Below are 11,378 nucleotides of genomic sequence, written 5' to 3'. Positions count from 1 at the left end.
AAAGTGTGAGAGTAAAGCCCTTGGTAGAGCCTGAGACATCATAAATCTTGAAAGGTTTGGGAACTAAAGAGAAGTTGTTGGCTTCAACATCCCTTCAAACAGGACATGGACAGTGAAGAAGACAGGGGTGAAGTGAATAAAGGGGTGCATTGGGACAACGAGCCCTGCAGTGCCATTCTGAAGTGGAAGGAGCATGACAGCTTCACATTTGCCCATCTACAATGAGACAGCCAAGACAGTGAAATGGGAGGAGCCTAAATGTCAGCTGCTGGATAGGAAAAAGCATGGATGTCAGGAAGGCAGGTTCAGAAATAAAAGAGTTGAACCCCGTCTGCACACTGCCTCTTCACATCCTCCACTACACTCTGCTCCAGGCCCTGCACCGAGTGCATCCTCTCTCATTCCCAATGGCCTCCATCATCCTTGTTATGAGCACACCCACTGCCCTGGAGGGGGTTAAGACTTGCCAGAAGATGCCGGTGCTCACAGGCTGAAACACACTGACAGCAAGATGCTAAATGATAGGGTGCCAATCTGTGTTCACAGACACTGTCTATAGAAAGCAACAAAGAAAAATACCCCTTCTCTGTGAAGGTCAGCCAATTTACTGAAGAATTTGATGCTCATTTGTCCCTGGATCTTCCTTCTCTGTTCTTTCTATTTCAAATCAGAACCTTAAAACATTTAACCGTTATAACATCTTTCACTGATAAGCTTTTAAATCAGTAAAAGGTGACTAAAAGACAAGAAGAAGTCAGACATGGGACCATCTCTTTATCAGCAAATGCTCCTTTGGAGACCTCTATCTTGTCCCCATATTCATACTTACGCTCTGCCAGGGCTGATCAGAACACTACTAGAGACAACTAATAGAATCTGTAGTAAAGGAAATCCCGGTTAGACACAAGGAGAACATTCTTCACAGTGGGGATGGCCAAACACAGGAACAGGTATCCAGAGAGTCTGGGAGATCTCCGTCCTTGGAGACTGCGTGAACTTGACTGGACAAGTCCTTGAGCAACTTCATCAGAGTTCAAAGCTGCCCCAGCTTTGAACAGGAGGTTGAACCACATGACTTCCAGAGGTTCCTTTCAAACAATGGCATTTAAGACGTAAGTCTTAAGACTTGAGACACCATGATTCTGCCATGCATCTTTTCTTGGTGGTGCCCAGACTCCTTGACACAGGTCTCAGCTCTGGCTCATGCATCTCTGTCGTGGTTTAATCTGGCAGGCAGCCAAATACCACGAAGCCGCTCACTCACCCCTCCCCCCTCAGTGGGACGGGGAGAGAATCGGAAGGGTAGGAGTGAGAAAAACTCGTGGGTTGAGATAAAGACAGTTTAATAGTACAGAAAAGGGAAAATAATGATAATAATAATAATAATGATAGAATATACAAAATGAGTGATGCACAATGCAATTGCTCACCACCTGCGCTGACCGATAACCAAGTAGCGATCGGTACTTCCTGGATCACGCCTACTGTTCATATACTGAGCATGACGTCACATGGTATGGAATACCCCATTAGCCAGCTGGACTGGCTGTCCTGATTATGTTCCCTCCCATCTTGTGTACCTAGTTCAGCAGTAGGCATGGGAGCTGTCCTTGGACTAGGAGGGTACTTAGCAACAACTGAAAACATCAGTGTGTTATCAACATTCTCCTCATACTAAATCCAAAACACAGCAGTAGGAAGAAATTTAACCCTATCCCAGCCAAAATCAGGACAATCTCTAATGACAGGTTTCCATTTATATAATCTCACTATCACCCTACAGATTCACATCACTCTAAGCCTGCCTGGTCTTTCCTATAGTATCTTCGGTCCTTAACACGATCTTTCAACTGGTATCATTTTGTCCATGGAGTATGGTCCTTCACTCTGTCCCTGCCTTCACTTGGTCAGTTTTTGTATTTGTTTTGTGTTACATCAAATAAACCTCTACTCATCTTAAACATCTGAGGCAGCAGGTGAAGTTCCAACCTTTCAGAACCTTCTCTTTTGATATCATGACTTTAATATATCCTATGTTCTCCTGGGAGGGGAACTTCCAGAGGAAAAAGGTAAGAGTGTACAGCACTGTGCAGAAGGGCCAGCAAGCTGTAAAAAGAAAAATGGGCTCCTACTGTAGTTGGGTGGTGCAGAGAATTTGAGTTACTAAAGAAAGTAGTATCCAGGCTGTTTCTCACTTTCTAAATTTTTCTCTCCAAGTTACAAGAAAAGGGAACAGATGATGTTATTTCAGGTGATCTACTATAGTTCCTTTGGGCATTCTCCCCTAAAAATCATAGTGAGTCTTCCCTTCATACTCATAGATCACAGAGTCATGGAAAGATTTAATTTGGAGGGATCTCTGAAGTCCATCTGGTCCAAACTCCTGCTCAGCAGGTCTAATTTCAAAGCTAGATCAGATAAGCCCAGTCCCTGTCTAGTCAGGTTCAGAAAATCTCCAAGGATGGAGATAACACACCCTCTCTGGGCATCTCTTCCAATGTTTGACCACCCTACCTGTAACTTATAACCATCGCTTCTTGTCCTTTCACTGTATACCTCTGAGAGTCTGGCTCCATCTTCTCCATAGCCCCTTTATGCAGTGAGAGACTGCAACTGGATTCTCCTTAGCTCTCTTCTGCAGGCTGAACAAATCCAGTTGTCAGAGTTTGTCCCTGTAAATCAAGTACTCCAGCTCCTAAGCATCTTGGTGGCTCTCTGCTTGACCTTTAGTATTTATGTATTTTATGGGATTATTTTTTTTTTCCAAGGAGTAAAAAGCTGGACATAGTACTCCAGCTGCATACTCACAAGTGATGGAGAGAAGAGAATCATCTCCTCCTTCGCCCTATTAGCTACACTCTTGCTAGGTCGGGCCAGTATGTGATGAGCCTTTGCCACAAGGGCTCACTTCTCTTATTTGTTAAATCCTGTCTGTGTCTTTTTCCCCACACTCTCATTTCCTAATTCTCCCTCTGAGATCTGGACAGCACTTCCTACCTCCTTGGTGTGATTAAATAGCTTCAACAGCTAATTGCAGCTGCAAACTTTGCTCTCAATTGAATACAGACACCTAGATTTTTAGCTCTTAACACTGAATAAAAGAAAAGGCACAGAGCTGAAGTTAGTCTGCCTCTGAGATGAATTAAAGGTGTTTGTACTGTTTTAAAATGTGGAAAGTTCAAAGGAGAGGAAAGTCATGGGAAGGCTAAATGGAAAAGAGGGGAACTACCAGCCCGTACATTTACTGGGATTCATGCCATCCCTACATGTCTCTAGACGTGGGGATGCAGATCCAGGCTGAGATGTGATGGGTGGGAAGAGGAGAGTTCTACCCTTGAGGAAGGAAAAGGAGGAGTCACACATAACAATTGAATACAAATATCTTGCCTTCAGGCATTTGAAGTGTGACTCATTCTTTTATCCCCTCCCTCCTTCTGCTGTTCTTTTTGCTTCTCCTTCATAAGTCATTCAGTCTGTCTTTTAAGAGGATCGTTATTGAACCACGAATGAGTTCTCAGATAATGCATACGAATACAGAGGAAGAGGATGGATACTCTAATTTAAATCACCTGCCACAGCATCCAGCCAGACACTACATGTCCCTGAACATCAACCAAGGTACGACGGACACTTGCTCTTTGAACTTTCTGCGCTATGCTAGTCAGTGACAATAGAAACTGTCTCTTGTCCAGCTCAGTAAATAAGAAAAATACGTACTTATAGGTTTAATGTTATAGGTTTAATGCACTATTTGTATTGTTTTGTCTGACAAAACCAAGCATGCGTGAATGTGAAAATGCATAGGGTGGAACTACTGCCATTACTTGCCCTAAATTTCTGTAGGAAAAGACAGGTGGCTTCAGGATCAAACTCTGGAATGTAGGAATCAGCTTTAAAGTGGTTAGTTTTATTTATTTATAGTTTCATTTATTATTACAGGAAATGGCTATAGATACAGGACAATCTGACTTATAGGAAAAGAACTTTCACATTTTGCCCTCTGGACCTCAATTTTTCAGAAAATGCTTAAGATTCATAGCCTTTAAGACTAGAAGGAATGAGGCAGTACCGGGCCTGAATGCATAGGTCATGGCATTTCCCTTCTTCAAGTCCCATAGCTCCAGTTGGGCTAAACCATGTACTTCAAAAGGGCATCCAGCCTTGAGTTAAATATTTCTTCATCTGAAAGGTCCATCATACTGCATTGCCATGGCCATCTGGTGACAGTAACTCTCAGGAACTTTTGAATCCAGGGAAACCTCAGTGCATATTTTGGACTCCAGAATTTTCCTGAACTGGGCTTCAGCCTAGAGCTGGCACGCAGCCTGAGCACTCTGTGCCCTGAGAGCAGGAAGGATTTGTGCAAAGTGTAAGATGGTATGCAAAAACTTCCTTACTCTGTTCTGACAGAGCAGAGTAATACAGTACTGCCAAAGGAGAACAGGAGCATCACCTACTTCTAAGTCAAAGGATCACTACCATGTTTCATAGTTTCATCATTTGTCAAAGGCAAGGAATGCCCAACCTGTTCTGTTTAAACCATGTCCAGTGTCTCCTTTCAAACAGACCTCTTTAACAAGGCACCACATCTTCTTCTCAACTTGCATTTGGGCTGATTCTTAAAACATAATACAGCCTGGAAGGGGAACTCTTTTGAGAGTCACCAGATGGTTCTTCATGGAGAAGTGGAGGGTTGGGAGTGCTACTGAACAGGGTGCCTGCCCTCAGATAAATTGTTGGTTTCTCCCAGGGCGCTCTCTTCCCCTTGCTGTATGGTGGCCAGCTATCTTCACTTTGTTTGCACTGTGCCTGGCCCTCACCATAGGAATGATAGTCCTAGGTAAGTGCTAAAATATACTGTGTTCCTTTATTCATATTAACACCTTGGGAATAACTGCATTGAAGAAAGGTGGCAGACTGACTGCAACAAGGACAGTCATAGCTCATCCTCCCCACATACACTGTCCTTTCTTCTCCTCCTAATTGCCTGCGACAAACACTCTGCGGCTTGGTGCACGTAAGGCTTTGAGGGAAGCAATATTTTTGAGCCTGGACCTGTGCCCAGAGCAAGGATATAGAAGTCAAGATGATATATTTTGGAAAGAGTGGTAGGAATGGATTCTGTCCACATCCATGTATTACTCATTTATTTGCTGATTCGAATTCGATAATAAAATTCTAATATTGACTTTCATAAACAACATTGTTGTTTCCCTTCTCCCCTTCTCCTGTTGTTCAAGTCTCTACTCTACTGGAATAGCAGTTCTTGTCTCATTCCTTTGATAAACGTTTCACGTTTGTAGACTAACCTTTCATGTTTGTAGAGTACTCTCTTAAATTAGTTCATACTAGTATGTTAAAAATGGACATACTTCTAGCATTCAGATTCATGAGGAAATCTCACTTTTTCTGTCTATTTCACTCAGTCATCCCAGTTTACCCGAGATGTGCAAGAGAACAGAAGACTCTCGTATTTATATTAGCTTTTATCATGCGTGACATGACTGTACCTATACTTTCTATCACAGAGCCTGGACATAGTCATTCTGAGCCATTGCTACCAAAAGACAGTATCTAAATACTGTTGAGGAAGATATATAAAAAAACCCTGCCCACTTTCTTCAGGGAAGTTTTACCAGCCTTTAAGAATAAAAGTTTTTTTCAACCTGAAGTATGTTTAGAATTTTAGGTTTTTTTCAAAGGCTTATAAAACTCCCTTTAAGATCAACATGATTTGTTCAAGACAGTCCTTCCTAAGCATATTTTTTCGCATTATTTTAGTCTTTTTTTAGGTTACCAAGTGGCCTGCAATGGCACTGTGATTAAACTGCATTTAAAATTTGGAAACCTCTTTATCCATAATTTTCTCATCTGTTAATCTCCTCACAATATGTGACACTGTAGCATCAGAGTTGCGTGTGACCACGCTGTTGCAAAAAGTGAATTTGCAATATATGATGAAGCATGTATCATGCAGTAGCATCATCACAGCTTTTTTGTGTCATGAAGAATATCTTTATAAACTCCAGGTCTCAGTGGTTCTAAGGCACCTGCGGGACGTAATGAAAACTTGCAAGGACTAAAGGAGAGATTGTGCTTGATGGATGATGTAAACACTAAGAATGATAGTAAGTAGAACTACTGCTCACACAGCCTTAAATCTGTATCAGTCTTTATATCAGATTAAACAAGGGTGTTTGTTATATACTATATCAGATTAAATAATGACTTTAATAAAAAAAAAAGAATGAGTGTAGATGTGACCCATAAAGTGTCCATATACATTTCAGCTCTGCATAACTTTGACTTTCCAGGCCTATGGGTGTAGACTCCTCCACTCTCCTCCTTTGGCTTTTTATAAGGGACTGATGGTTTCTTTCTGTTCTAGGACACGCGTGTTCACTCTGCCCTGTAAACTGGAAATGGATTGGAGGCGACACCTGTTTCTACTTTTCAGAAAAGGAGGCCACGTGGCAGGAAAGTGAAGACTTTTGCTTCTCCCAGAATGCCACCCTTCTTATGCTGAAAAGGAAAAGCAAGTTGGTATGGTTTCAATCATACCAGTATTTCTTTGCGTTGGTATCAAATATTCAAAACTCCTCACCAGTCAGCAAGTACCTCTTGATGTTACATAGTAATAGAGGCACCGTCCCCAAGGTCTGAGGCAATGCAGACTGCAGAGCCTTTAACCACAAATGTGCAATGATGAGGTAGATAGCAACACAGGATATTATTCAGCCAAACAGTGAACATGAGTGTCCCGGATCCTGTGAATGTAATAAGCAATGAGTCTTTCATTCAGGAAATCTCTTTGAATACTCTTCAGAGATAGGGCTCTAAAAAGAATTGTTGCCCTGGTCTTACATTTAGTAGAGATGCCAGACACAAAATATTCCTGTTTGCATGCCAGATAAAGATGATGTCTCTTGGAAACTGTTATGAAGGCCTGATGAGGAGTTCAGAGAGTCATTGTCAAGTTACATCCTTTGGTTCTTTCTTGATCACCTCCTCTCTCAACAGTAGTGGTTTAGGTACAAAAAAAAAATACCCACAATCTCCTTTGTGATAAACATTTTGCATTTTTTATAGATTAGTATATCTCAAATATCACAAAAACAATCTTATTGGATTGGGTTATCATACGGAGTTGATGGCTGGTCTTGGATAGATGATACGAAACTTTCTACAAAGAGAATGGACTGGTAAGTTTTCTGTACTTAAACAGTTGGTGGTTTTTAATTTCTTCTTGCACAATATCCTCCCTATGCACTGAAGGAGGAGGAAACCAAAATCCCATTAATGGCAAAGCTTCAAGGCAGAATACAGCCGCAGGTGTATTTGGAGTTAAAATACTCTTTTAGGTATGGAGTCCCTGAAATATAGAGAGAGTCTCAGAAAACTGGAAGTGTGAGCAGGACAACGAGTCAACAAACCAGTGCAACCAGTGACTGCTCTCACTATTTAAACCCAGTCACTTTATGAAACATCCCACGACTCTATAGGAAGCAACACACACTTCCTTCAAGAGAGCCTACCTCCTGCAAAGCCTGCCTACACCTGCCTCTTCTACTCAGCCACAATTATCCCAAATTCACTTCTCTCTTCCATCAACATTTTGAAACCTTTATTACACAAAAATAGTCAACATTAGGTGGACAGAACCTGTTTACTTTTTCTGTAAAATCTCATCAGTTTACTCAGTGTATTTCTCCTTTGCTAACTGCGGGGAAAAATCAAATTCCCATTCTGTTCTGTGCGAAGTGATCACTGTATGCAGTAATGTGAGAGTGCTCTTCAGGGTCTGGAGAACCTTCTTCGACTGAAGATTCTCCAGCACCTCCTTGGAAAAACACGTGCTCGTTTTGTCTTGCAAACTCTTACACTTCCCATGACTAGTAGACATCGGGCAGAATGATTTGGCTTCTGTTCAGGCAGACCACTGCTTTTCAGTTTCCAGACCCAAACTACCACTACGTAAAGCAATGGTTGGAGTGACACAACCACTGGTGAGGAACCAGTGCTTTTTTCTGCTTTGATGATGCTCCATACGTAGGCTTTCTTTTTTACATCTTTGAGCTGAAGGGCAGGTGGGAGAATGATCCTTCAGACTTGAATTATATGAGCTGTTGTGTTCTTCAATACTCTGTATAAACCTTTATAAACCTTAAAGTGACTAAACAATGACTTTTGCAATAATGTATGGTTGTCCAAAAGGGCTTTATGTTTTTATTTTAAATTTGTACATGAGAATTTTTAACAAGATGGTGTGGTTTTTTTTCTAGGATTGATTTGTCCTCTAAGCAAAACTGTGCATACCTGTTTTATCGTAAGTCAAGAGTTTACAGTGAGAATTGTTTTGAGAAATATCCCTGGATCTGTGAGAAGGCAGCAGTCCAGCTGATCTAAAAAGATTATCAGCAGAAAAAGAACTGGAAGAGTATGAAGAAGATTTTGATGTTCAGATTTTTCAAAGAAGGGATGTAAAATAATGTTTAATACAAATTCAGAGTAGAATTTTTCTTTCTTCCTAGTGTATTTACACAAACACAAAAATGGAAAAGAGACAGAAAGCCTTTGCAGATAAAAAGAACCAGCAGTAAGAAATATCTAGAAATCAGAGACAAGGTATTAGTCTCATTGTTCTAGTTCAGAAACCACCACCTTAGCGATGCTAACAAACTTAAGCATTACTCACAGCCAAAGAAATCAGAAGTCTAAAGGCCTGTGGGACCACTTCTTGTCACTCTGATTGGAATTTCATGTATATCCATTTCTACCAAGGCTCTTTCTTTAGTCCTTTTGACCTTACTCAGATGATGAGTCTTCTTTCACTTTTATTTGTAACGATATGCTAACCTCTGATAACTATTTCCAGCCCTCTCTTCAGCACGCTCACTTTCAGTTATTCTATATTCCTCTAAAACTCCAAGGCAAGCTCTCCTCTTCTTTACTACTCACAGACTTGTGGCTCCCTTGTTCACTGCTTGGCAGTGAAGCATCACTCATCATCCTCGACTCTTCTTGACTGGGTATAGTATATGAATTTTAGATATGTTCAAATTTTACTTCCAGATAATGATGCTTTTCCTTTACATGCAATAATATGATCTTCAAGAATGCCCAGAAGTCAGTTTTAAATTAGTTTTAATAAATAGTATGTTACTATCATATTCACCATTGTAGTTATGCAGAGAGAATGGGAAAAATGATCGGATTTTTCGAAGAATGCCACCTGAGGGCCGTCTTCAGCTAACATAGAATATGTCCTTCCCTTTACCTAATGCATTTCATCATATGAAAGGATGGATATGCGGCATAAACGGCTGCACATTGAATGAATGTGGCATGAATGGCTGCACTGATAGCTGGAACGCTGTCATGGTATTCAGAAAAGTATTAATTGCTGAATGGGGAACTGAATTTTCCAATGTATTGGAAGACACACATTTTTGGTATTATATATGTCCCGGTTGCGATTGGGATAGAGTTAAATTTCTTCCTAGTGCTGTGTTTTGGATTTAGTATGAGAAGAATGCTGCTAACATGCTGATGTTTTTAGTTGTTGCTAAGTACTCTATAGTCAAGGACTTTTCAGCTTCCCATGCTCTGCCGGGTGCTGAAGAAGCTGGGAGGGAGCATAGCCAGGACAGTTAGCCCAACTGGCCAACGGGGTATCCCATACAATATGACATCATGCTCAGTATATAAATAGGAGGCGTGGTCCAGGAAGTAGGGATCGCTGTTTTGGGGATAGGCTGGGCAGCAGTTGGCAGGTGGTGAGCAATTGCATTGTACATCACTCCTTTTGTATATTCTACCATTATTATTATTATTATTATTATTATTATTATTATTATTATTATCCCTTTCTTTTCTGTTCTATTAAACTGTTTTTATCTCAGTCCACGAATTTTACTATTTCTCTCCCCCATCCCACTGAGCGGCTGTGTGGTGTTTGGCTGCCTGCCAGGTTAAACCACAACAGTCCGTTTTGGTGCCCAATGTGAGGCTTGAAGGGTTGAGATAACGATAGACCTGACCAAAGTGTGTTAAGGCAAAAATTTGTTATAAGCATTCATTATATTGGTTTAATAGTTGCTGGTCACAGTGTTGATTTATTGGCTCTCAAAGGTGTTGCGCTGGCTCTCAATGTTGTGTTATATAATATACCTTACTTGCAGTATATGTTCCCTGTTGTGCTGTTTAGCACCCTTCGGAGCTGGGTCAAGGTTATCATTTTGCTGTACTGTGTAACTCTGTTTTATGATATGATAAAATTATTGGTTGTGAATCTAATCTGGTATTTGTACTCAGCATTGCTGTCATCGCCATACCTCGGGAGCCACCTCTCGGAAACTATTAATAATTACACTCTTTACCTTTTCTCCTCGGAGAACCAATTTATGGGGGAGGCAGGGGGCGACACTTTTCCCCACTCCTTTATCATCCCTTTCATATCTCCAGAAACTCCTTTTTTCTTCTATCCTCTCCATGAAGCCCTCCACAACAGTTCTTGAGAATTTTTAATATCCTTGGGATGTTCAAACAAGCACGTTCACATTGCTATGTCTCCTGAATGTGGTTCAGGTCTTGTTTAGGGTTAAACAACTATTTAGGAATACCATCCAGAGATCAATCCCCGGCAACAGACACTGTGGCTACTCAAACACCCGTGACAGGCACTGCAGCTACTCAGATCCCAGTGACAGTCACTGCAGCTGAACCAGAGAATCAACCTGTGCCGGTGTCAGTCAACCCTATACAGAAAAAGAAATACACAAGAAAATCAGCTTGTTTAGTAAGGGATGAAGATGAACCAGGGTCATCATGACAACAGGAAGAGGAAGAGGCAGAACCTGTAAATGAGATCGGGATCCCTGAATGAGCTGTGAGATATGCGAAAAGACTTCAGTTGTTGTCCAGGCGAGCACATTGTCACCCGGCTGCTCCAATGGTGGGATAATGGGGCTAGTAGCCTGGAATTAGAGGGTAGGGAAGCCAAGCAGCTGGGATCCCCTTCTAGGGAAGGGGGCATTGACAAAGCAATTGGACAAGGGGCACAAGGCCTCAGCCTCTGGAGGTGATTCCTGTCAGGCGTGAAGTGAAGGTATCCCTTCAAGGAAGATGTTATATGCCACCCAGGCAAGTGGACCACCATGGAGACAGGTATCCAGTACCCAAGGGAATTAGGTGTGCTGGAGGTGATTTATGATGACGTGAACAATGAGCAGTTACCCAAAGACCCAGATGAAGTCAAATGCACCCGACCCATGTGGCGGAAGTTTGTATGGAGCGCACCAGCGTCACATCAAACTCATTAGCAAAAATGACCTGGAAAGACAGAGAGGAACAAACTGTGGATGAATTGGCTGGCAAAC

At 41.6% G+C, this 11,378-nt stretch overlaps 1 protein-coding gene across 1 annotated transcript; it reads left to right on the top strand.

Annotated features, from left to right (window-relative positions):
• Positions 1–2,113: 2,113 nt before the first annotated feature.
• LOC142088168 (C-type lectin domain family 1 member B-like) lies at positions 2,114–10,131 on the top strand. The gene is made up of 6 exons (XM_075163216.1): positions 2,114–3,618; positions 4,751–4,840; positions 6,030–6,128; positions 6,389–6,543; positions 7,090–7,202; positions 8,283–10,131. The coding sequence occupies exons 1-6, from the start codon at positions 3,507–3,509 to the stop codon at positions 8,404–8,406; spliced, it is 693 nt and encodes a 230-aa protein (XP_075019317.1). The 5' UTR covers positions 2,114–3,506; the 3' UTR covers positions 8,407–10,131.
• Positions 10,132–11,378: the final 1,247 nt, after the last annotated feature.

This window comes from Calonectris borealis, chromosome 1, assembly GCF_964195595.1.
Source record: "Calonectris borealis chromosome 1, bCalBor7.hap1.2, whole genome shotgun sequence".
Classification (NCBI taxonomy): Eukaryota; Metazoa; Chordata; class Aves; order Procellariiformes; family Procellariidae; genus Calonectris; species Calonectris borealis.
Note: the sequence above shows the minus strand (reverse complement) of the source record. Positions and strands in the feature narration are given on the sequence as shown.